Source organism: Lonchura striata, chromosome 1, assembly GCF_050655825.1.
Source record: "Lonchura striata isolate lonStrDom1 chromosome 1, ASM5065582v1, whole genome shotgun sequence".
Taxonomy (NCBI): domain Eukaryota; kingdom Metazoa; phylum Chordata; class Aves; order Passeriformes; family Estrildidae; genus Lonchura; species Lonchura striata.
Genome location: NC_140703.1, coordinates 71,654,430 through 71,682,307, shown reverse-complemented (window position 1 = coordinate 71,682,307; position 27,878 = coordinate 71,654,430). Strand labels below are relative to the sequence as shown.

The 27,878-nt window shown below is 39.3% G+C and overlaps 1 protein-coding gene across 6 annotated transcripts in view; it reads right to left on the bottom strand.

Moving 5' to 3' along the window:
- ATP8A2 (ATPase phospholipid transporting 8A2) overlaps positions 1-27,878 on the bottom strand; it is a 317,425-nt gene that overhangs the window by 29,161 nt on the left and 260,386 nt on the right. For all 6 annotated transcript variants that reach the window (XM_021530648.4, XM_085580332.1, XM_085580328.1 and 3 more), the window contains one exon: positions 5,696-5,784. In XM_021530648.4, the coding sequence (XP_021386323.3) occupies positions 5,696-5,784 (89 nt within the window). The remainder of the gene's footprint in view (positions 1-5,695; positions 5,785-27,878) is intronic.

Here is a 27,878-nt window from a genome sequence, read left to right as displayed (position 1 = left end):
CCCCCAGTTTTACCTCTCAGGTGAGAGACACAGGGCCCCCCCTTGAAGGATCTGGGAAATAAAGCACTGTGTATGCATGTTAGTTCAGGTTCACAATACCTGGGGAAAAATACATACGAAATGAGAAATCAGGACAACTTCAAATTAAACAGAGCTCAGCCACTTCAACACAACACTCAAAACCTAGCCAAGCAGTAATGCTATGGGACCACAGAGACCTGACCCTGCTGCCGTGGGACTGCTCAGGACCAAGGTACTCAGACAAAAGAGCTGAGATTCATTGAATATTCATGGCAGTAAAACATGAATCCACTCTGTCTTTTGAGCTACACGTGGCACCATTCTGAAAACCAGAGGAGAGGCTCAGCTAATAATTGCCATTCAAGCCCCTTGATTTTCATTTATCAGTCTCACATGACTGGAAAGGCACTTCTGTCCTCAATGAACTTCCAAACTGACAGCAACAAGACTGGCTGTGTCCTCCTACTTTTTCAGCTTGAGGATCCATGCACCACACATGCAATCAAAATTTAGAGTGCAATTTAGAGTAACCCATGAAGAGACTTGGGCCTTTTCCTCCCATCAGGTTCACCTACTGCTCCAGGGCTGTTACACCTAAATTACATTGACACAGGGGAGACAATCAAGGCCCCTTTTTCCTGGCCTGTACAAAGTAAGAACACAAAATGCAGGGATCTTTCCCACATGGGCAGTTTTTGATCTTTTGTGCCAGTTAAAGGAGGACAAGTGTCCCATGACAATATATTGATTTGCATGTGACTGCACAATAAGCCTAAAACCAAGATAGAGCCAAGTTGGCTGAGACACTACTTGCTTCATAGCATTAAATTAATATTCTTCAGCTCAAAGGTGGCAAAAAGTTCTTTACAAGTTTTGTAAAACATGCAGACATTAAAATCTTTAGCCAATGATATAAAACAACGTAAAACTCCCTCTAAAAGAAAAATAATAACTGGTGTGTATGTAATTAAAAATAATGAAGATGCATTTATTTTTAAAAAGTATGATACTATTGCTCCTTCCATAGGTAATAAGAAACAAAATCCACAAAATGTTTGTTGGCACTGTTTATAATGACAGTGCCTTGATACTAATACTAGGATATCTAAGTCCTCTGGTCTTTCTGTTGCTGAATGACACCCCAAATACCTAAAAATGAGAAGCTAAAATGAAAACTACTTTAGAAACACATCTGCAGTTAAGAGAAAAAAAAACAGAACCAGAAGATGAAGCACATCAAAATCTGAAGGTAAAGATTTTAAGGATGTACTTATAATAGTGTATTGTTAAAACAAACCACCAAAGGTGTATGATTTGTAACACCAACATACTGTGTCAAAAGAAATGAGTAGCAAGGATATTTTTAAAATGCAAAATGCTTCAGCAATATGAGATTACCAACAGCTGCACAGAAATTAATTAGATTCAAGTTGCTATCACTAGTTAGGCTAATGATTAGACTGGTCTCCTCTTTGAGGAAGGGAAAATATAGCTATTAAAATCAGAAAGCTTTGAGGCTATTAATTTTTATAATCTTTTCAGTTGAATTAACTATCACACTCTCTAATTTAAATAAATACATTGAAATTTTGACCTTGAAATTTTGACCTTCATCTCTTCCCCTTTAAAGAGGTCATACCTACTATTGCAAACTTCAAGACTGAGCATGTTTAGAATTTTTCAAATCCTTCATAACCAGTTTTCCCCACTGACAAGAACATAGAAATATAAATGTTATTCAATCTTTTCCAAAGTTCTATGTTTATCTTGCCATAACCCATAGGAGATGTTTTTCCTTTCCCTTAGAGTGAATATTGAATTCAAAATTTGACAGAATGGGTCTTGATCAACAAGTCCTGTTTGTGCAGCACAGCACCAGGAAGCATGACACTGATATGAGACAGCATGGAAGAAATACTGTTGGCCTGAAGTTGGGAATAATGAAGTGTTTTTTAAATAGTGTGAAATGATGAAATGTGGGCTCTTCTGAGGCTGGTAGTTGCTATGCATTGAGTCACTCCTTCACTTGGAAGCAAGAGTGCCCATGGAACGCAGTAATCAAGTATTATCAATAAATAAAATAATATGAAAAAGGTCTGAGGTAACCTAGCCACGTGTTCCCTCAGAAACAAATACTAAAATATGGAATTACAATTGCCTCAGAGTCTGGGCTTGCTCCTTTCAAAGTCAACTGCAAATATTCCACAGAATGCTGGCAACAGGGCTGGATACTTCATGACTTTTCCCCTACAGCACTTTACAAACTTTTGATGCACAGAAATACAGGTAGGATTCTGAGCTTTTAAGTTAGTACTCTATAAGTGGCCCTAGATGCCAATCAGTCCTCAATGAACAATGAGATTTTGCTGTTACTGTTCAGCTAAAAAGTGATGCATTACATAAAGACAAACTCACCTTTCCCTCACATGCTGGGATATTAAGATCAGGGACTGTAAGAACAGGCAAAAGGCTAACTTTGTATTTTGTGTAGCCTTTCCCCTTCAAAGTCAGGGTAGTGCATCACTTCACTGACCTAGGATATTTAGGGGGTTCAGGAGGCCAGAATCTGCCAGGAAGAAGCGTGGTGACATTCATAAATGTTTCTCAAACACGACACTAGCTCTACTCTGGGTTATCATCCTCACTACCATTTTATGAGTCTTGTATTTCAGGGACTGCAAGTATATGCAAAGATGGGAAGAGGTCCTTGTAACTTCTCTTACTTACACTGCAGAAATGGCAAATGCAAACTGCTTCTTCCTCATGGTAATAAAAAAAAAAGTTCATGAAAATTTTGGTAATGATTTGAAGGCTCAGGAAATTTTTCACTGTAAAATAAGCAACGAGACACCAATTAGGAATAAATTATTGCCCTCTTGCCTGATTTTGCTGGAATACATGCTGTGTTTTTATGAATCCCACATACCTCTGTGAGTCAACTATTCCAAGATTTCCTAGAGCCAGTGACATGTATTCAAGTGACATGTGCCAATTGTGAGGGAGCACTCACATTACAAAGCTCTGTTCATTGTAATGGTGGCACAACCAGGACTTTTACAAGGCAAACCAAGGCACTGAATTCAGGGTAGTGGACCAAAGTTAACATATTGCAACCAAGAATTAATAATAAGCTTCCTTTTCTTTCACAAGACTTTTCCACATTTCCTTGATTCATTTAAAAAGGAAAAAAAAATGAAATAGATAATAAAAAATCCTAGAGCTGCAGAGAACATGGGAGGTAAGTGATGTGTTGACAACTGAAGCCTATGTAACAATGGAAACACATTCTTGCTTCCAGCATTAGAAATTTTGATAGTAGATGCAGCACAGCAGTTTATAAGCAAAAGATTTGTATGTGTCTGAAACAGACTTTCCAATCAACCTTGTTCCAGACAAAAACTCTGTACTGTGTTTATGGCTTTCTGGCAGTATTTTGTACTGAAATTAGGCATGTACCTTTTGGGTCATACGGATGTTCTGTCTGTGGACATGTGCTTCATGTCCAGAAGAAACTGAAAGGGATAAATTCCATGACCATGAGCAGTCAAGAGTTGCTGCAATTTTATGGCCAAAACCATATTCTGCTGAGTTACAGAGAGCAATGTGGTGTAACCACTGCTGTGGAAATGTGCCAGCTGATTTCCAGAGGCCTTAGGCTTAGTTTTAAATGGCAAGCCTCTTGGAAAGGAAACAGACCTTTACTCCTTCCATATGGCAGTACTGATAGCTGTGTAATTTAATTTATCCTAGTTAAAATATTAACGGTGTTAATTTTTTCAGCGATGGTTTAGTTTAAAAAAATAAAATAAAAAAAAAAGTCCTCGTCAGAGAAGAGATTTTTAGCTTAATATTGTTAAGAACCTCCTGTTTAAAATCTGTTGGGAAAATATCTGGCCTATCATACACCTTTGTCTTGAGAGCTTCACAGACTCTACACATTCTCAGTCTGAATGACTGAAAGGATTATGTTGCTGAGATTTCTTTAAGAAATATTACAGAACAGGCTCAGTCAGTAACAGAGTTTGAAATAACTAATAGCTGAGGATGAGCCTGCCATGGTCTGGCCTGTTTTACAATTCATGAGTCATTTTTGCCAAGAACTGATAAGAACAGAGGACAACTTCAGGACACTCAACTACCATGAAAACATTAAAAAGGCTGAAGATATTTTTTCACAGTTTTAACAAGCAGGTAATAGGCACAGTTAAATATCTAAATGTAAATGTTTTGGCCTCAGTTTTAGAATTTTAAAATCATTTGCAACTGAAGAAATTTAGTGAGTACAAAAAAAAAACCAAACCAAAACAAAACCAAAAAACCAAACCTCTGATGAACTGGAATAGTAAATCATAGTTGAAATTTCACATTACAATACCTAGACTTAATTTGAGCAATCTAGCTTGTGAAAATAAAGCGGAGGGACAACATTTAAGAAGTACTTACTGAGTGTCAGATTTGCCTACCTCCAGTTTAATTTCATTGTGCTATCAACCCCAGATGAAATAAAACTAGATTTTCTGATCTGTGCATATGACTTACCTTTCATGATGGTGTTTGAAATGTGCCTGTGTTTGGGAAGCTTTCTGGGTTTTTCAGAATTCAGACTGGTGGACTTAGCAATGTTAGGTTTATATTGGGCTCTATGATCTCACAGGTCTTTTCCAACCTAAATGGTTGTATGATTGCAAGAATCTTCCCTTAGTGACCAGCAGCTCATTCTGGGAGCAAAGTGTTATGTGTCATGATGCTTTCACTGTGAGCCTTTCTGACAAGCTAACCTGTATTTCCTCTTCATTCCAGTCAGGATTCTGCCTTTTTGCCCAAGAGTTGGAATGCCCAGGGTCTCCATTGCCCAAGGTTATTATGTATCCATGTAACAAAATCTTCTTAGTTGTAACACAGCTTTCCAAGGGAAAAGATGGAAGATTTTGCACTTAAGACACTTAAATGTAAGCTGAACAAAATGCCACAAATTATACATTAAAAATATTAGTTCTGTATCTCAATTTGCAGAGATGGTAAGTTGCTTCCCTTTAAATCCAAGTTCTTGAAATTGTTTGCCTTCTGCAATGTTTTGAAACAACAAAATTTTGAGAGAATGGAATTACACAGGCTTGTATTTCACCAGTTTGTTCCTCCTCTCTGGGCAGTGAAGGTACCATTAAGACTTCACTTCAAACATAAAGTGCAGAGTATTGCTCTTCTCTCAGTTCAGTCTTCAAACATCTGCTGCTGAAGGAGAACCTAAAAAGCAGCTGACAAAGAGCTGAGAGCTTACTGGGTATGGATTACGGTGCCACATTTCTACTTTCCACCCAACCTTAGGTCAGATTCAACAAATTATTTCCTCCATTTTCAGGAAATCTCAGCTGTCCAATTTAAATTTACCTTTAACTAAAGGATAGACAACACAAATAATCCTAAGGTGACACATGTTCATTACTCAGTCAAGGCCACCTCCTCCAGATTTAGTCCCAGCTATTCATTCTCTCACATTGCTGGGTGTGTGGCAGGTGAGGAATAAGCCACTTCACCTTTTTTCCCTTCCAAATGAGTACCATAATTTTGCAGTCACTGAGAGGATTCAGAGCTCTTTACAGAACAATACTGGACTGGACAACACGTGCATAGAGAATAATTCCTAAAACACCAAGAGACTTGGTTTGGGACTTACGCTGTCCATGCCACATCTTTAACAAGGCACGCAGTGGGCACAAGAAACAAGCCAAACCAGAAGTATCCACATCTTAACACCATTCCAGCCTGTGAAGGAAACAAACAAATAACTTATGGGTATTTTTAAGCTGTTACATGTTAAGTGGTTGTTTACAAGCAAAAAGGTAGAGTGATGGTATCAAACTAGTACTGCATCCATGGTCTGGGTGATGTTGAAATTTAATGGTAGGGCAATAATTAATAAACAATTATGGCATTTTTCATTGCAATAATTCCTTATGACCTCAAATTTCTTAAACATTTCTGGAAAATTATGCATTTTGACCAAATCCTCCAATGATATTAAATTGTCGACCCAGGCAGACACATTTTCAGTCACGGAGAAGAGCATACTAAGTATATTCTGCTTGCACTTTTGTCTACCTTTTGTACCTTTTGCTTACTCTCTTCCCATCTACTGTCTTAGATCTCTGAGTGGCATCAAACTGACATTAAAAAGAATACATTTCTCACTAAAATGTTTCAGTCATATTCCACTTAAATACAGCACTTCCTGCTCAAGCTATTGCTGCCTGAAGCCCAGAGTGGGAAAATTCACTCCCGTCCTGCAAATGGCTTTTTTTACAAAGAGCTCCAAGTTTATATTTGCATTTTTCTCATTGTTGTAATGCTTGAAGAAAAAGCTTGGTGGGTTTTGAGAAGGAAGATATCTGGAAACCCTGCATATTCCAGCATACACAAATAGTTATGGAATGAAGTTGAAATATAGCACTATTTGCAGAAATGCTACTTTAGATCATTAGAACCTTTTGCAGATAAATTAATGGTGATTAAAAACCAGGTTTGCTACACAGAAGATTTGAGACTACCTCATCACCCCTTCCATGGAATATACATATTTCCCATCAGCATTGTTAAGTTTGGCTATGCATTAGAAAAGACTTTTTTTTCCCCCTGTAACTACTTATGTGCACCACAGAACTGAAATAGAGGCTAAAAGGTTTCAACAGCATTTCCACTGTCTAGACAGATTTTGCTCTCTCCTCAGTTATGGACCCTGCTAGAAAATGCAGGAGATGGACAGTGGGTGCTGCTGCCTAATATCTGTTCCCAATAAACCTCTCCTGTAGAAAAGCAAGTTGGGCAAACATTCAGGCAACGCAGTCACATCCACACCACACTCACCACAGCTGGCTCAGTGAGAGAGGCAAGAAAGGCTCTTTTTGCAAGGTTTTATTCCAGCAAAGTCACATGAAACTGAAGGGCTACACATTGCCATATCTCTTTGCCAAAATCTTTACTTCTCAATATGTTTTGTGCCCCACACACATACACCTGCTGATACATCAGCAGTGTAACACAGGCTTGGCTGGCTCAGCTTTGTCTCATGCTGTAGCACACAAACTGCAATGCTGAAGTGTCAGGCCATGGTACAGGTAAAGACACAGCTGAGCTACAGAGGAAATGGAGCATGAAACACCTACTAGCCTTTGAATACACCGGAGACAAAATTTCTAATTATACACCTTATAAGATGAAAATGATTGCTCACAACAGTAGCCTTCCACCACTCACTGCAGTAAAACTTTTAAACTGAGAGAAACCATCACAGAGCTCTGCCAGGATGTTCACCAGTAGCATCCAGCACCTTCTTCCAGTGTCAATCTCTGTCTAAAGTTGTTCACCTAACATTGCAGTCATATTTAGCAGCACCTTGCTCTTGGGTTGCCCAGTAGTGAGTACATCCAAAAGTGGTTTTCACCTTTAAATGTTAAATCCTCCATGTCACTGCTGGACTGATAGATCAGTGGTAAATCTTGTACTGAAACCAAGAGCAAGTTAAACTGTGCTAAAACATTCATGGACACTTTGCCACCCACACAGACATTAAGCAAACACATTCCAGTCACAGAATCAGCTCTCCATTATTTGGGAACCCTCACGGCCACATTCACATGAGAATGCCAGAAGCACATAGACAATTTTGATCTATGCTTTTTTAAGGAAAAGGATGTACAGGAATAAGAGGGAATTAATATCTTTATTGGTAGCCAAAAAGTTGAACTGTAATAACAGTGGAAAAACATAAGATTCATCCTTGTGCTTTGCTTTTCTTTGGCCATGACCCTGCTAGTGCTAGGAGTCACAGAATCGCATCAGCAATTCCACTCACCATCCTTCCTCTGCCTATGCTAATAAAGGCTAAAAAAGTGCCACAGTATTCTATATGCATTTTCTGATATTTTTGAGTGAAATATTTTATGTTCCACTTCTTGCTTTTCTAGCCAAAAGCAACTGGACACACTTTCAAAGTGCAGAACAATCTGAGTATGTGTTCAATAGAAGTTTAAATGCTATTATTTTTGTTACAAATGGTGACATCTCAATCAATGGCTATGAATTTGGACATGTGGCATGTTGGAAAAAAACCTCAAAGCCAAATACTTTTTGCCTGCAATTATGTATTTTACTCAAGTATTATTCTGTCCAAAAACTTCATCATAACAGTAAAACTATTCATCTCATTGGAACCCTGTCAGATGCTCATTTTACTACTGGCAATGCTTTTCCCACACAATCTTCACCAAGGTTTTACTCCATTCCTCAGCTCATCTGGAAAGTTTCATTCCTGCTCATCTCTAGTTTCCTCTTGGAGTTACAGGACTGCTGTGCTTCACGACCATCTGGTCTGTCTTGCATGCACAACTCTGCTCTGAACACAGCCTCCTCCCCTACAGCATTACACCCTCTTCTCACAGGATGGGCGCTCCTCTGCAGAGCATTCACAGCAAATCACCCAATGTGCTCTGGGGACATCCATAGACAGCAATTTTAGGTTAGTCCCCAACTTGTAGGATAGAGAGCTGGGTTATGAACAGAAGCTGCAGTAAGAACACCTATCTATCCCAACAAAACTTTCCTCATGCTTCCCAGCTGTTTCGGTGCTGCATTCCAGTTGCTCAGCCAGTCATGACAACAGAAGAGAGTACTGCAATACATTGTCAGTGAAACATGTCAGTTCTAGTGAATAACACTCTTCAGCTATCAGTTATCACATCAAGATAAAAAAAAAAAGCAGAGATACCAAAGAGGAACCACTACATTTCTTTTTCTGTAAAGATCATCACACAAATCAGGAGTAGAAATAGGTTGTTTTTTAAACAAATTCAAAATATTGACCATCTCTGTCATCACAGAGGTCCCATGATATATAACTAAGTAATTTTTATTCTGTCTACTGTTGTAAACATTAGTGACTATCACATCCAAGGTGAACTGCCAGAGACCATTAATCACAATGCACCCCCCCAAAACCACTCCTCCTTCTGAGAACATTGCAACTTAAACTGCTGCCACCAGTAGACTTCCTTTCAAACACTGATTCATCTGCCACAGACAAAATATTCATTTTAGAGAATTGATAACATTTGTTAAAAAGAAAGAATGGGAACAAGAAAAGAAAGAAAGACAAGTTAGCTCCAGTTATTTCACAACTGAGGAGGAAATAATTTAGGTCCCAATGCCTTTAACCTCTTCTAAATAGGATTTGTTAGGATGGACAATTTCTTTTTATTCATTTTAAACACATTAAAAGAAGTAATAGCGCTGACCATTCAGAGTGACCAGGAAGATTGTCTTTTTACTATTATTTTAGAAAGCGTAGGTTAAGGTGGGCTTTTACATTTGTTGGTTGGAGTTTTTGTTTTTCTTTGCTTATCTTAACTCAAAGACATGTTATGCCCAAGCATATAAAACAGATAATAAATTGTTTTTTTAAAAAAACCCTTAAATTGCAATACAATCTGGAGTACATTTCAAGCTCTCTTCTCCATTTTACTATTCTTAGTATGTTCATAAGCATTATTCCTAGTTGTACTGTTTCACCAACAGGTGGTGTCACTATTTTTGACAACTTCCAAGGAGAGTAAGGCCAAAAGTGCCAGGGATGGGAAGTCAATATACACACTGTTCTGGTATTCTTATCACATGGTTAGACAACTGGGGACCAGTAAATAATTCAGACAAAGCAAGAAAGGATCTCAATCATATCATTCAAGAAAAGTGAGACAAAATCTAAATTCTTATTTTGAATAACGGAAGATTTTTATGGTTAAATTTCCTCATATATCTATGTATCTTAACTTTGACAAAAAATGGACAGCAGAAGTATAAGATTGTGATGGAAACAGCTGGCTTAATATTTACAGCACAAAAAAATTATTCCTGGAAGTGTGCCTGGAGCCTGATTTCATGGAGTTCTCTCCATGAGACATGGATAAGGACCCAATAAGTTGGTCAATTGCCGTTTCATACTCATTCAATTCCAGCTTTGTGCACTAGGGATTCAAGTCCACACTGCAGTCCAGTGATGGCACATCACTGGGGCCCCAGTAGTCAAATGTGGATGACAGCATGGCACTGCCTTTGGCAGCACTTGGGAAAGGAGGAGTGAAGGAGAGGACGGCCACGTAACTATTGTGAGGGATCCACATATGGTGACAGCACAAGAAATATTCACTGCCATCACTGAGGTACTCTCAGTCTGGACTTCTCAGACGCTGATGACACTTGTGGCTGGAGCTGCAAGTGCAGCTCTGGGAGCTTGGCTCTGCTGCTCTGCCTGCTCTGCCTCGGTGGCCAAAGCAGAAGCAGTGAATGCCCAGCTGCACTAACATATCCGCAAGCAGCCAACCGAGATGCACCGGGTGCATCTCCCTGCCAGTGCCTCCCCTCCATCAGTTCTAGCCCAGTGGCTTGGACTGAGCACACCACTTCAGAAGGGATAGAGCTGGGGCAGGAGAAGCCCAGTTGGTCACTCTGCTCCCTTCCCATGTTAGGCAATTCATGTGGAAGCATGTCTGCTTTTCAGTCACTGAGGGCAGCTTCTTCAAAGACTGCCCCAGCCCATGGATCTGAGGTGCCACTTCTGGGCCCTCAGCCACAGACATTTTCCCACTGGTGCTGCTACCTTGGGCAAACAGTCCAGCTTCACTTAAGTTCCAGTGCTTCATCTGAAGGCATGGGGTATGGACAAACCTATTACTCTCCTTGAGAAGTTCAGGCATTAGCACTGGAACACATTGCAGCAATGCTCTGAAAACTCTCAAAGTCCTGCAAAAGATGACCTTTCATCTGCTCTATAGACTCAATAGGGCTCATTCAGACATTGCTTTAAATGTCTAGAAAATATTTTCAATAGAAAATAAAATATTATCTACCCCAATCTTGAAATTGTTGCACTTTTAATGATGCTACAGCTTTATCACTTTGCTGAAGGTTTGTGCTTTTCTCTTTTTTTCTAATTTTTAAAATGCTTTTCACAAGTAAATTTGATCCCTAACTTCAGTAGGAAGAGAAACAGATTCCATGCACAAAAAAAATCCTATTGCATATTATGAACAATATCATTGATCAAACGCCTCATCAAATATATATTTACAGTTTGCAGACCATTACCCACCCTTGTTTTCCTTTAGAGAACTGCACTGTGCATGGTCTGCATGTTTTGGGTTCTCCTAAGCCTGAATGTTTCAGTGCTAGCACTGGGTAGTTTTCTTTCAAAAGGCCTGGAAGCTCTACCTCAAATGGATAAAAGTATTAATATAATATTAATAAAAGTGTTAATTCTTAACTATCAAGTGACTGAACAGTTCTTATGGAGACACAAGACTTCCCACAAACTAACACTCTCAGCACTCCACACCATGTAACAACTGGTAGATACTGTGTCATAAACCAACCCATGTTTCATAAATTATTCTCAAGGCATCAGCTAGCAATGGCTTTCTCACACTTTAAATGATAAAAAAGTTTTGTTACATTAAATCAAATCCTGTGTCATAAACCAACCCATGTTTCATAAATTATTCTCAAGGCATCAGCTAGCAATGGCTTTCTCACACTTTAAATGATAAAAAAGTTTTGTTACATTAAATCAAATCCTCCTACTATTCCTATAAGCTTGTGTGGAATGGTCAGTATCTCCACCCCATGCTGTTAATACTGTAGAAAATACATAGATAGGTTAAAAATTCCTGTATTATACAAGATCCTCAAGGTGCCACCAGCATCAGACCCTAGGCCTTAGAGATAACATACATTAAAATGTAAGTGCAGAGAGATGACAAGGCTGGCTCATGGTCACACAGATCGACTGCAGAGCTGGGCAGATTGCTCAAGTCCCCCAGTTAAATCGCACTACACGGAGAATAAACCTACTGGAGCCCAAGTATGAAATATAACCAATATCCAAGAAAGCAGTCTTGAGGATTTTCTCTGTGCATACTGAAACACAGTCTAGCCTCAACATGAATTGGTGCTTAAGAACTTTTCCTGGCAATATAACTGCAGCCAGCTCCAGGCTGGACAGATCCGGTAGATTCAGGGCTGACAGGTGCAACCAACAGATTTACTAGCACTTCAGCAAATGTCTAGGCTGGAAAAGTACCTAAAGAATAGCCTCCTTTGGTTAGTGGCAAAGTGTTAAGAAATGAGGCAGAAGAATCTGATTTCCCCTCCTGCTTACACCACTGGGAGTCAGGAGTACCTCAGATGAAATCAGCAGAGCTCTGCCACCGAAAGGCTGGCTGGATATTTCCATATCTGAAATAAAGATGTGCAATGTTTTCCATAATGTAAGAGTTTTCACTCTAAAATGACTCAGATGAAAACAATTACCTCACTGGCTGGCTGGATTTAACACAATGACACATTGGTCCAGTCTCAAAACTATTTCCTCCCTCTCCCAGTCTCTGTTCATACCACCACATCCCCTTGAGACCAGCAGAAGAAGGAACAGAGAAAAAAAATCAGACACCTCACTCAAATATTTTACCCCTTTCTCTTAATTTTGCCAGTCATACTTGAAGACACATGGGAGCCTAGAATAAGAAATCTATCCACTGTCTAGCTTCCTAGCTATGAAGATTGTTGATATTTTTAGTGTAGCACCTGGATATAAATGTAGGGAGGGACAACAGGCGCAGCATTTTGAGCAAAAAGAAAATTGCCAATACCAGCACGAAGGCATGCAATCGGCATTCCTGGTAAAGCCCAAGGTGTTTTGTGATCCAGGTATCAGGCAAGAAGCTTTTCATTAGAGAAATTGCTGGTTATGACAGATATAAGAAAGCAGGAAACTACAAATTAAAGTACAGAAGACCAAGAAAAACATAATATCAATGCAAAAAAGACAAATCACCTGCTTTAAGTTATTTCATGATCAGGAATTATTAGTACAAAGTTACAAATCAAAAATTAAAACCTTCAAGGGGAAGAAAAAACCCACCAAAACTAACTTCACATACGCAGCCATGGTTTTGAAAGGTCTAATTAGAGATATAAAACCATAGGAGCACAGTGAAAGGATCTTCTAGATCCTTTTATTTTCTTGTAAGGAACTCTTTTACCATAATGGAGGTACACAGCAAATTAACAATCTATTTTTATTCTATTTCTTAATGGAACTTTCAGAAATTAATATCTGATAGAAACATGAACATATCATTGGCTAAATGTGTCCCGCAGGATGCTAAAATAAGCTCTGTTTTGTGTTAACTAAAGATATAGTCTACATCTGCAGTCCTGCTTAAGGAAGAAATTACTTTATCTCATTTATTAAATAGTATACAACAGTACCAATTAAACAAGGAGTCTGCCCATGCTACCCTCCATTATTACTCGATAGCAGAGAATTAAGAAAATTAATCAGATAGTGCTTTAATTTGATTTTATGGTTCACTAGCAGTGTAAACTCTGATTAAGTTCCACGCAGCCTGTAATTTTTTCATTATTCATTACACTAAGATAGAAAAAAAGTAAATTTATGTTTCTTTATAGTCATTTGGAGAAAATCGTGCTCCATCATGACAATGGGTAAGTGGATTCCTGAAATTTTATTAGAAAGCACAGATCTCATTAACCAAAGGACCTTCTCCTCATAGTGGATGAAAAATCTCAGCAAATTTTTACCTAAATAGCTCCAGGAGCTAATTATTTTTTCACATTAAAAAAAAAATACCCTTCTGTTTCAGCATGAGCTTCTCCAGCACAAATTAAAACCATGAACTACTTGGAAAAAAAACCTGCTGACAATGTTTATGTCATCCAAGGTTTATTTTTCCTCACCTTAGTCAGGCTTGGTACTATTCTGAATTATATGATAGTTTGAGATGTGTCCAATTAAACAGTTGTGCAATACAATATCATCTTCTTTTATACACCAAGGTAAGATGAACCTTCCCTGGAGAGTGTGGCAGAGCAGGCCCATGGGCAGCTACAGCTGCTGGGCAGTGACCTGCCACGATTCTGGAACTCCACTGAGCCAGCATGAAACATGTAGGGAAGTGATGCCAGTATGAAAGCAAAGTCACACCCATACACACTTCTTTAAGAATTTTTGTATTTTTGCTTTCTTTCCCCCTCAAATTACACCAACAAAGGCATGAAATCTGAAGGAGTAACTTTGACAGACTCGACAGTGTAACAGTTTGTCTTGTTCACTGCTTCATGCACTTCAGCATTAACTTCTACTCTGCATATAAGAAATTTATACTTTACATTCTCCTTTTGAAGTAATGTTCATCATGTATCCACTCTTGTTTGGTGTCTCTAAGTTTCTGTAAAAGTTTTAAGAGCAATGACTCTTGTAGAATAGCTGCCCTTATTTAATAACTATGCCTGTATCATAAAAGCTGTGGGGGGAAAAAAATAATGTTACAGAACCCACCTTTGAATTTCAAACTCCAGGGGAGTAATTATGTTTAGAAGTTGCTCCTTGCCAGAAAGGATATGTGATATTTGACAACTTGCTAAGTTATACCTACAAAAAGATTCAGAACCTTCAAATTTCCTGCTTTCCGTATTGAAAATTTCCCAACTATGCTACTACAACAGCACTGGCTTCCTCACATAAAATAAATTTGTTTCAATATATTCTCTCCTCCTCAGTACTGGCATTCCTAAGTAAAAAGATAATCTATCAGGAGTAGAAAGATCACCTCTGCAGTGGCTTTGCAGTATGGATTTAGGTATATGTTCTAACCTCAGAAAACACAAAAGATACAACCACCCTCAGTGCAGTGTTTTGAAAGTAATCTTTCAAACAAATATTTAATTGGAAAATAGCATTTTTATATTAATATAAAATAATGCTTGCCCCATCTCACATGACTGTTTTACTAACTTAAAGAGAAATCTTTGAAATCTGCATTTATTCCTTTGTTTTGTCACTGTGCGTATCTTCATGCTAAGCTTTTTTTGTGCATTTATAGACCATCATAAGAAACTGCATTAAAAAATCCCAACATTAAGTACATTATTAAATATTCCAGATAAGTATAATCAGGTATTTAACTACATGCCTGAGCATCTAAACAGTTCTAGGTCCTGACTGAAGCTGCTGACCAAAACTCAAGTTCTACAGCGCATATAAAGATCTGAAATGGCCTGTGGCAACACTTCCATGAGTATTAGCTCAAATTAGATTCAGCATTTTGTCCCCAAATCTGGCAAATGAGTTGATGTCAGCAAGACTGCTGCTGCTCTCCAGAGTCCTGATGTAGCAATTTCAATGGGGCAGGCTGACACCTGCTCTTGCAGGCAGCTTGGAGAGTACTGCAACTCTACATGTGGTTTGCTGCCTGCAGTGAATTACAGCACTGAAACCCACAAATGGAAAACACTGTTGTTGATGTTCTGTTTTTAACTTACTTCCTAATATGGTTTGACATCACTTTTACCAGGATAACACTATTCCCCATGTATCACATCCTAGAGATTCCTCTGTATCTCAAGAATTTCAGAAAATGGCTAATAATTATAAAGCAAGAATTGCATCTCATAACTGCAAGGCTCAGAGAAGTAGATATTTTCTGAGTTTTTAAAACTGAGGCATAGGTTTGTAAATTGATGAGCATGTTGAATTCTTACCAAAGTCAACAGCAGCTGAAAGTACACCACTTCCATAGAGGGAGTTCTACATTCTGGAAAACTGTGTCCTCTAGACTCAGCTTTAGAGATCTTAATCTGTAATAGCAGTGGTTGGCTTGCATCAGATAACAGCCCTTACTTCCCCAAATTTTATTTCTCCAGGAAGAGTAATTTACTAGCTCTACATATTCACATGGATTTTATCTTCATTCAATGGTTACATTCTTAAAGCATATGCTGAATGCAGTTAGCTCAAAGTTTTCTTTACTGTCATACTGCCTCTCCTGGAGGCCCTAAAAGGCTTTGGGTTATTTTAGCATGACTGCAATTCAACTCAGATCCATGGAGCCTTACACAAATAAATAATTTTTCCTATAAAACCTTGCTCCTTTCCTTTGTTTTCATTCTCAGAGTAATTTATAACATTGCTTGAGCACATACAACTTTTTCACAGAGCCACCATGTTTCTGTGCCTTGTATTGTCACATATGAAGTACATCTGCAGTGACTCCCACTTCTCTCTCTTGCCAAAGCCTAGAGATGGACCCTGTACCTCCAATTTTCTCCCTTCCTTTCACCCTTTACTGAAATCTTTACAACAGCATCATAATATAGTAACAATTTATATAATCTTTCTTCCATATCAAAAATCACAGCTACAGGTGCCTGCTCTGATTCCATAACTTAGTAAATTGCTGCCAAACGTTAGCTTCCAGCTCAGCAAGATGCCTGACAAGCCTCTCAGTAACGTGCTGCAGTATTTGATGTCTGTAGGGGACACACAGTGCAATGCACCACTCAGTCTTGGTCACCATGTGCTACTCCTATGTTTCCACATATGGTTGATTGCCAAGCACAGAACAAGGGTCATCGATAAACCCAAGAGCTGAAGACAAGCAGTCCCACAGGAAACATTCTCTAAAGCATAAAACACTGACAAAATGACAAACTGACCATGAGTGCCAGTCCAAGGCACAGAGGCTCCACTGGCTGCCTGGCCCCAGGTCAGGCACAGCCACCTCCTGCCTCACAGCCCTTCCCAGCAGGACAGACCAGGCAGCCTTTCCACCCACAGCGTGCAAGGCAGCGTGACTTTCAGAGCACCACATCGCCAGCTTCTTTGCTGGGAAGAACACTGCAGAAATAAAATACCACTTGGTGCACTTACTTTATTTTATTGTACTAAATTACGCTTTCCCTTTAATTAAAAGGTACCAGGAAAACATTTGGTTTTGATTCAGATCCACATAAACCACCAAGGCCCATTTTGGGCGACTCCTCATCGCAGGCCCAGCAGCCCTGTCCGTGTCTCCACAATGAATGACTTCCGCCAGCGCGCAGCCCCAGAGCCTCCCCAGATCCTTCCCCCTAATCCCCGACATCTGCTCTGCGTCGCGGCCGGCCGCGGGACCCGCCGGGGCCCGCTGGCAGCCTGGCCACAGATGGGTAAACACAGCAGCGCCGGGTGTGATTGCAGCTGAGCGCTCCGCACATGCAGCACGGCTCTCATTTAAAGCCTTCGGAGCACTGAGGAAACACCTGTTCAGAAACCATCCAAAATAAATTTACCGTGAGTCTTTTAAGAAAGAGAAAACCCGTGATTGACAGCAGCAATACAAGATCCGACAGCAGCGGAATTCAAAGCCCCATTGCAAACCCTGACCAATTAAATACATAAACAGCACCATTTTTCACTTCAGGGTAACAGTTACTATATCATTTCTCATCTTCCACTTTAAATAGATGCTTTTCTCACTGGAAGACTGAAGTTTGACCTATGCTGACCTAGTTTATTTCCTTCTCTGTGCAAAAATCCTACAATGCCATGTTGTGTGTGGTTTTAAAAGAAACACTCCCATATGGCTACTCTTTAAAATCGTGTCAGCCCCATATAATCAGGAACAGTTTTGAAATAGTCTCTGCCTGACTACTAAAAAAATTTGGTTTATAATCTGCTTAAAGCCTGCAAGGTATAGTAGATGAAGATCAGTAATTTTAGAATTTGTGTTAAAATAGTCAAAGCATCAAGATTTTCCAAAGCTGTGACACTGGGAAAAAAAAATCCCAAAGTCTTTAAGCCTTGGAGTAATAGACAACTAGCATTTTTTAAAAGCTTGCCAGAAATCTTTACATTTAAACCATTGTTTCCCCCCTCTAGGGACTTTGGAGGTTACCTTGGCCCATGGTGGGTACCTCCCCCCCTACCTGGGTACATATCTGACCAGCAATCACACTGCAAGCTGTTTACTATATGATTATGGTATTTTTCAAGAACACTTAAGTGACTTTGGAGCATGGGTCACACTAATGCTCAAGTAGAGTCAGATTAAATATTTAAAATACTTTGAATTTCCCTGTTTCTTTCTATTCAGGGCTTTCCAGCAAGAACTATGCTGCTTACTAATTTGAGCTCTACACCATATCTGTGTGGTAGAAAACTTTATTTCTCAGATTGTAGCGCACTGGCTTTTGCTGGGGTAGAGTTAATTTTGTTCACAGTGGCTGGAATAAGGCTATGTTTTGGATTTGTGCTGAACACAGGGTTGATAATATAGAGATGTTTTTGTTATGGCTGAGCAGGGCTTACAAAGAGCCAAGGCCTTTTCTGATTTCCATACTGCCCTGCTGGAGAGGGGGGCTGGGGATGCATGGGAGGTTGGGAGGAAACACAGCTAGGTGACCCCAATGGACCAAAGAGATATTCCAGACCATCTGACATCATGCTCAGTATATAAATGAGGAAAAAGGAGGAAGAGGGGGATTTCTGAAGTGATGATGTTTGTCTTCCTGAGTGACTAAACACCTGATAGGGCTCTGCTCTCCTGGAGATGGCTGAACACCTGCCTGCCCATGGGAAGCAGTGAATTAATTCCTGGTTTTACTTCTTGTGTGTGCAGCTTTTGCTTACCCTACTAACCTGTCTTTATCTCAACCCATGAGTTTTCCATCTTTTATCCTTCTAATTCTTTCCCTGATACAGCTGGTGGGAGAGGGAGCAAGTGGCTCTGTGCAGACTGCAAATTTTGCAAGAAAAAAAAAAAGAAATTTAATGTGTTTCAGTAAAAAGTGATAGACATGGTGGGAAATTGTATTAGTAACAGTCAGCTGAAGGCCTAAGAATGCAATCCTGTTGTCCAAGCATCAAGAAAAGCAAATGTGGTGTTAGAACTTGCTAGAATTGGGATTGAAGAAGCATCAATATTTTGTGCTATAAAAAATCCCAACCAACCAGTTGTGCTTCATCTAGGTGCTGTCTTCATTCCAACAAGACCATCACAGAATTAGAAAAGGTTGAGAGGAAAGGCAACAGAAATGACCACAGTATGGCATGGCTTCACTGTGAGTAATGACTAGTGCAATGACTTGCATTGAAGAGGGGGGAGAGAGAGAGAGACAGAAAGACTACATAAAGGCCTGTAAAGGCAAGAATGGCAGAAAGTAGGTAAAAAGAATAATCGTCCTTTCTTCTTCCAGTACAGGAACTTGGAACACTAGAGCAGACAGCCAGTGGTAGGTTCAAAACCATATGGAGGTAATATGCTTTCTCAAATATAGCATATGATTCAGGGATGTTGCTGTGGACCAGAGAGTGATCACACTACGTAAAACCAAAGGTATTATTCCTGAATGTTGAAATTCCTGACCTGCTTAGAGGTAGTATACTACACCACAGAAGCACCATTACATCCCGTCCAATTCTTATACCCTTTCTAATCATCTGCCACTGGGTATTGTCATAGCCAAGACAGTAAGAAACCTGTACTGGTACAAAATATGCATTATTTAGACTGCATCAGCTGGGGGCTGCATAAAGGAGATAAAGGAGACACTGAGAGCTCCAGAAACTAAGGACCTGTGCACACAGGAGCTGGAATTTGACTAATTCCTCTCACAGCAAGGAAAACCAGCCAGCTGGTTCAGTGATACTTAAATCCATTACAGAAGCTCTTCAAAGCTTTTAGTTTGGCTTAAGAGACAAGCAAACTAAACTGATAATAAAGCCATGCATATTTCAATCAAAAAGGGAAAGGAAGAAAGATAACTCAGTGAAGACATATTCCACAGAGCTCCTTAAAGAATATTTTTAACAGAGGAAAAACAATACCACAGTGCCAGGCTCTAGGGTTCAGCTCCTTCAAAAGTGACAAGCTTTGAGCCCACAAACCCACACATTGTAGCCAGCTTGTGTCTTACTTTTAAACTTCACTGCAAAGTGGGGCTTTGCAATCCCTTCTAGGGAACTCTTTTCCAAGGCACAGGCATGGAACACAGCTGCACAGACAGAGTCTCAGGTATATACTCCAAAGAGTACCATTGCATCTCCTCCCTACAAGTACTTTCCAGCATGTCTGCACGTGGCCTGAGAGGAAAAAGGGCGACGTGGAGGACATTCTAAGCCCCCAAATCATACCCTTAAGTTCCTTCCTCTCCTTCTTCAGAGACTGACACACATGTATCGTGGAAGAGAAGGATGCTGAGAATTTGCACTGTGCAGGAAAATGCTCGCAAAACAAGTCTCACAACCATACATAATTTGAATAATCCAGACTTTAGCTTACTCAGGTTTATGAGAACCAAACCAGCATTTAAAATTTTTTTTTGCTTTCCTTTAAGTTTAATTAAGCTTGCCTTAGGCTCACAACCCTATTGAATTGGAGACACTTTTAAGGTAACTGATCTGCAGAGTTTTCCTGTGTGCTCTGCCCTCAAAGTACATCCCAATTTTATTCATTCTTTTACCACGAGCCTGACAGCAACATCAAAATCGTATCAGAGGAAAAGAGGGTTTGGTTTAATTTTTTTTTAATATTAGCTGATAAACATTAGCCACACTGAGTAGTTTCAACCTCACTGGTAGCCTCAAGTGGTTCTTCTGCAAGATTCAAGATTAGATGAGAGAGATTTAAAGGTTGTGCTCTCCTGTTTCTCTCAGCTCTGAAACTGGAGCTTTCTGAAAGGGTTCCTGGCTCCCACAATAAGCCCATTTGCTACAGGCCACAGAAGCATTATCAAAAACCTCATTACAGTTGTCATAAGTCAGAGCTATTCTGCAACTGACAGGAAAAATACAGGTTTGCAACACTAACATATGCATCCAATAGCTTCTCCAGTCTCAAAACAGCACATGAATTTGCCAGGAAAAAATAACCCAGAATATTTATGTTAAGCCTCCTCCCTCCCCCTCCCAAAACTCCCTTAAGTCAGTAGGGAAGAATTGTTGAATAAGATTGAAAAACTCAGTACAGTGACAAGGTAGCCCCATGCTAATGAAGTCATTCTGCTTTTGCACAGGCAAAAAGGATTATAAGCTTGTGCAGCGGGAAAAAAAAAAAACAAACAAAAAAAAAACACAGAAAAAAAAGAAAAATAATGATATAAATATAGCTCTGAAGCCAAATATTTCAAAGAGGGATGAATATGAAAGCTATTTTTTTGTGTGCTGGTATTAAATTCTAGATCATTAACAAAACAATCCAAGAGGAAAAAATAAAGGCAGTGCAGGGTGGAAAGGAGGATATTATAGCTAGACGAAAATTCAGAGTGCCAATTCCCTGTTAATGGTTCAGATTAATTCAGATGGGGTATGGTCATAAACCTCTAGGCATTCACACATCCCTGTCTCAATTCAAGGCACTAATAACCAATCAGTATTTTAGATAAGACTCTATAAATATTTAAAATATTTAATCTTTTGAGGGCCAAAAATAACATTTCCCATCATGTCCTTGTCTTTCCCACAGCAACAACTATGAGATTTCTCAGCTGGCATTGCTGGCACCAGCATGACGTCAGGTGGTTTCAGTAGTGGCACTCAATTAACTTAGAAAGTTACATCTAATTGATCCATTTCCTGCACTGATAAACAACTGTAAACAAACACTTCTCTTCAAAGGAGCAGCTTTGTTCACAAATTAAAAAAGGAAAGAGGCCATCTGAATCACACCAGTCATGGCTGTGTCAGGGGTTTTATTATAAACACTATTTTTAGGGCTTTAAATGAGTGATGTGACATTAAATATCATGAGCCAAATTCTTTCCCAAGTTAATGTGACAGTGGTGCTTCCTCACAAAAGAATCTTTGCCTTTTCTTAAACTCTTCTGTGTTACTGACAGCACTGTCTGTGTATAATTACACTGTTTTGATTTTCCTAACTCATACTCAGCCTTTTCAATACATGCTCATTTTTGGCACAGGGAGCTCACTACCCCCCTTCACTTACACTTTCATCAGGCCCAGTGTCTGATTTCTGTGTCTCAGTGGAACAACAGCCAGAATAGTAAAACAAAAGTCAAATCCCTTCTGTTTCTGTTTGCAGTTCCCCTTATAGCCAGACGCCCACCCCCACCATTTTGATAAGCATTCATTTTGTGGTCCTTTTTGCAAATCTTTCAAAATGTAGTGTGGAACGATTTCAATGTAAACTTTATACTGATTTGAAAGAGGCCACAACACACACAGTTACTTTTAGTCGACTCCTCCACAACCTTTACTAAGGAGTCTGCTACTATAGCTGTATTCACCTTGCCAATTCCCTCATCTGTAATTTTCTTTCCTTATCTACTGGAAGAAAATGATACAATCACACAAGTGTTAGAGTTGGGAGGGACCACCGGTGGAGTGACCTGGTCCAACCTCCCTGCTTCAGGGTTTTCCTGGAGGCCGTTGCACAATGATCATGGAGATAGCAGCTTGCCTCTAAAGGATTTCAGATCCAATGTAAAAGCATGCTACAGAAATGCCTAATTATTTTTGCCACTACTATATTCTCCTCTGGCACTGAGTCAGAGATTCTTATATACGGGGGATTAAAATTGCCACTGTCATTTCATTAGCCTAAGTATTTATTAATTAGGGAATGAAAGTCTGTGCATTTTTAACTGTGGCATGGTCACATATTAATTGAGGAGTTCAATCCTACTTTTATTATGGTACACACTTCACACATCACTTCTGAAGGGAGAGCGAGTGATTGATTTCTGCAAACTGTCAGCTGCTATGTCTGTTTTGACAGATTCAGGGTGTTACCACATCCAATTGCCCTGACATGATTACAACCTAAGACAATTATTAGCATGCCACTAATGTTTCTGAAAATGATTGTGGCACCTTATATGGATTTTCAGGAGTTAGGTGCGTTCTGTTAACTTTCCAGTCCAGACAATTGTGTTTTACCTGAAACACTTAAAAGACAGGAAATCAAACCCACATGTGAACTGGCACACTAAAACAACCCAACGCTGTGTGCCACTTGGCAATCAAGCTCCAGGGCATGCTCATAGGTATTTACAGGACCAGAAAAGACCATATCTAAAATATTTTACCAAGCAGCAAAGGAGCTGCATTTTATTTATTAACCCAAGAGCTTAAGCATGATATTCCAGGGCTGTCTGAAACTGCATGTTCAGATTTATGAGTACTGAATGTCTAGAAGAAACAAAACAAAACAGCTGCTTACAAAACAGGTGATTCTCTGCACAGTGGATTCAAACTACCACACTAAAGATATACCTATATATAGTGTTCCTGCCCATGGCAGGGTGTGTGGGGGAGGGAGGTATTTGGGGTTTGGAACTAAATGACTTTTGAGGTCCCTTCCAATCCAAATAATTCTACAAGTCTTTGCAAGATATATACATACATGCACCCAGAATCAATTATGAACCATAATGAAAATAGCAAAGAAATGAAACATTATAGTAATTAGGAAAGGTCAGTCAGCTCCAGGAAAATAGTATAGTAACATGACTTGGTGACTTCTGACTGACAGTGTTAGTCAAGTGCAAACAAGAAGACTCCCTGTCAGGTCAAAGAAGGTAGGTTAGTCTCATGCCATTACTATTACAATAGTAATGCTCCTTAGAAATCAAACAGGAAACTGTGTTGCAGGGGAGCTCAAGTACCGAAAGGAGCAAACTGAAGACAAGTGAACCTGGAGCTCTCCAAGGCTAAACCAAACATGAAATACCCAGAAGACAGCTGCTTTAACCTCCTTCAGAGACATCACTGCTTTTAATCCCTGGCCAAGATTCTGTTGTTCAAAATGTATTAATTTTGAATTCAGTCCCACTGGTGGAATCCAGGTTTTCTTAACCTCTCCTCACTCAGAGCAGACTCCCGTGCTTGCTTAGATGTCAGCTTGACCCTAACAGACTCTCTTGTTAGGTTTGTCTGCAACACAATTATTAGTCTTAGAGCCTTTTCATGCAAGAAGATCCAAATTAGCACATTCCAGCAGTATAAGCTGATTAAGTAAATGTTCATGTGTCCAGTGAGTTTGTTGTATGTCGTAAGACATCCTAAGAAATTGCCTAGGGAAGCCAGACTCCCTGGGATATTCCCCACCACATTCATAGCTCATCTACCTAGAATAAAGTTTCCTCTTTGACAGGCCTTTCTCCAGAGTGCCTCTTTTCACTGGTGTCAGACATGGCATTATTCCCCCAATACCACCTTAACTCCTAAAGCATTCAGATAACAATTTCACATATGGGAAATAAAAGATTTTTAAAAAAGTGGAAATAGGAAAGTTATAAATGGAAACAAAAATACCAAACAGAAGAGCCGTATTTTCAGCTAAGAGCATTATCCCTTTCTGACTCAAGACATCACAAGAACTCCTAGATCTAGTTCATCAAATCCACAAAGAATCCAGACCAAAAGATAAGGCAGCCCAGCAGGATTACTGTCAATATCAGCACATTTAAGAGAAATAAGGTGAGACCTGAACTGCTGTGGATTTTCCTGTCTTTAGAGATCTTACTGACCCTGGCAGTCTCAAACCACCAAAGAGTTCACAGAACAGTAAGTACTACCCTCAGTTTGCACCCTCAGTAAATACTACCCTCAGGAAGAGGTAATGGAAATATTCATGCTGGCTTTTAATGGATCACCTTTTAAATATACTGGGTCCAAAGGATAGGTGTGTGTGTATTTGTGTGCATATATATATATTTATGAAAATTAGGTCTGTAAATTCAGATTGAATGGAAAGAGAGAGATCTCTACAAATTAAAACACAAGTGAGCATCAGCACATGACCCTGAATGCTGGTGCAAGGGTGCCATCAAGCTTGAGTGTGACTGGGCCATGTTCCAAGTCCACACAGGGGCAAGATACAGATGTGCAGGTGACATTTCCTACATTGTGGTTTTAGGTGAAAAAAATGTTGGTGCATGGGCTGGAATGGAAGTGTAGCTTATTTCAACGTTTCAGACCTGGACAGATAGGGCTCCCTGCAGACCGTTCCCGAGAGTCTGCTTTGACATAGCCAGTGAAACAGAAAAATAGTGGAAATTCACACTACTGAGTTCTGTCCAAACTGCAGTACCTCCCACTGTTTTAACTCATGGATCCCTGCTTTGGATTTTGCATAATAGAAACAGTAAGACTGAAATGTTTCCTAATATAGGATAAAATTTAATTTGAATGCTGTTAAGGCAAAAATAAATTATATTTTGACTGTAATGATAAAGACTGAAATTTAAAATAGAATATGACATTAGAAATACAATACAAAAGTAACCCAAAGGGAAAAAAATAAAAGGAAACAATAAAAAAAATTAACAGAGACTATCAAATAACTGAAAGAGTTGCATAAAAGAACTGCTCTAGAAGGATATTTATAAATTACTTCCCTTTCTCAGAGGGCAACTGAATGCTTCTGAAAGAAATGAAAAAGTAGTCAGATGCTGAAACAGATGTGTTATAAGGAGAACTAAAACTAATAAACTCCTCATCTACAGCTTAACGGAACAGAAAGAAGTGAATTACAGGTATTAAAATTGCAAAACCAGAAGTTTAGTATAAAAGCCAGAGAAAATGCTGGATATAACTGGACAGCAGGGTTGGGGGAGTTCCAGACAAGCCGGATGCTTCCTGGTAAAGATCCTGTAGAGAGATATCAGTGAGGCTAAGAGCCTGCAGAGCTTGAAAGGCCAGCAGAGGAAGAGGGGTCAAAGAAGCAATTAAACTAATGCAAACACAAAAAGGCCCAAGACCACACAGGTTCTCAGTACAGCTTTATAAGAGAAAACCCAATATTCAAGGTACACAATCTCTACTCACTCTATCTGACATACCAACCAAGTGCAGTTCCCAAAACCAAAAGTGAGGCCAGTCTGGCAGCACAGAAATAAACAGACTACTATGAGTATTGCACAGGCCAATCTCTCTGGGGAGGGAGAAAAATCCTCCCCAGAAGAACAAAAAACCATCCATCCTCAGTCTCTATGATTTTAGTAGAGAGGCTTCCTATGGAATAAACCCTCGAGGCTGAGGCACAGGGAGGCAGGAGCTACATAAGCATAGAAATGAACTGGCAGCACGGAACGTGCAGTATGGAACTAAATATACTAACACGTCCTAGTCTGCTTCCAGACTGGTGCTGGCTTCTAACCCTGTGTTTAGCTGCTGAACCCACAGTTGCTCTACCCAATCTTACATATGGTGAGTGAGGATAATGCACAAACCACAGTAATGACAATATGTGGCTTCTGTCTGTCAATGGTCTTTGTGGGTGTCTTCCAACTCAGAATATTTTTTGATTCTGTGATTTGGCTTAGAGTGATCTCCTCTGAAAATCTCTGTTCTTGAGGATGGGGTTTAGAAGTGACACAAAGACTTGTGTAACCTTACTTGAAACCCACCACCTCCATCTTCCAAACGCAAGTGGTGAGCCCTACAAGAGTTGAACTACAGAAGCAGAAGAAATACATCTCTGTTTTCTTCTTTTGTTATTCACCTTAAATGAATTCCTCCAAAAGAACCCAGCCCCTTTAAAGTCTTGATCTCAATGTAAAAGAATATACAGCTAACATGAGAGAGAACATGAACTTGTTCTCTTATCACATAATCTGATACTCATGTTAAGCACTTTCTCTGACTGTATTATGAAATATGTGGATGAATTTTAGTAACACAAAGTTTTAGGTGTTTCCACTTTTACTATAATTTTAAGTACAATGCTGAAAGAATCCATAATTAAGCAGCTCCAAGACAAACTAGAGTTTGTGTGGTCTGATCTAATCAAGCATGTATTGCTCCTAACCTCAGTCAACTATATGAAATTAGTTTTCCTCTTATTATTTTGAGATTTGCAAGATAAAAAAAAGCCTACATTTTTCTTGGCTATGTACTACAGTAACATTTAAAGGAAAAGGATTGCTAAAAATTGCTTTTCTGATTTGGTATATATCAACACAGTTATCAAAAAGCATTCTAGATATCACTCTAAGTGGAATAATCAAATTCTGCCTAATAGCAAATAAACTTCTAAAACCAATTATGGCACCTGATAGCCTCCTTTGGAAAGAGAGGATAACAATGCATACCAAAAGGTAATCAAAATTGTACCAGCCAGTCACAAACTCCTGGGAATCTTGCTGATCATTGAGTTTTGAAGAAGAATCAACAATAGGATATGACACACATACGTATCTCATTGTTTATTCTATACCAAATATTGGAGTTGATGCAAAAAGGCAATTACCAGGGAATACACATCCTTCTCAGGTGGGATTTGTTATAAGAGATGGCTTGGGTCTACTAAAGCCAGAAGAGCCCATTCTTGTCATCAAATGGCTTGGGTATATAATGCACAGGAGAGAGTGTGGAAATCCACACCAACTCTTGTCCAGTGATAAAACATTAAATAAGAAATACCAAATATATCATAATATTAAAATATCAGACTTGTCTTTAACTGAAAATTTATGACAGTTAAATGGGAATTTCTAACTGGAATCGATCTTGCTGGTCACTGAACTCACATGGGCAGCAGAGTGTCATTTCAAGTACATATTTACAAAGTTCTGGGTTATGATGTCGTACGACTCCTGCAGCTCCTGATGCACCACTTCAAATGCACACAAAATCTGTTGGTGTTCTTTTCAAAACTAAATTAATTTGTCACCTCCTGAAAATATTAATCTGCTCTTTAAAAAGCACTTTTTTTCCCTCTTGCTCTGCTACTGCAACTATTATTGGAAAGCTCTACTGGAATTTCCTCACCCTAGAAAGCAACCCTTCAGAAGTACTCTTCAGCTGAGGTTACAGAGGGCTTGTTTAGATCCCTTTGCATCAACACTATCCTTGAGCATTAATAACATGTTTGCTTATTTGGTGACCCTTCTCCACATATATGTTGAGTAGAACTAGTAATAGCAAAACTGTATTTTAAGTAGTGTTTGCCTCTGTGTTTGCACCCTTGCAAAGTACAAAGCAAATTCTTAGTCTCTCCTGCCTTCTGTAA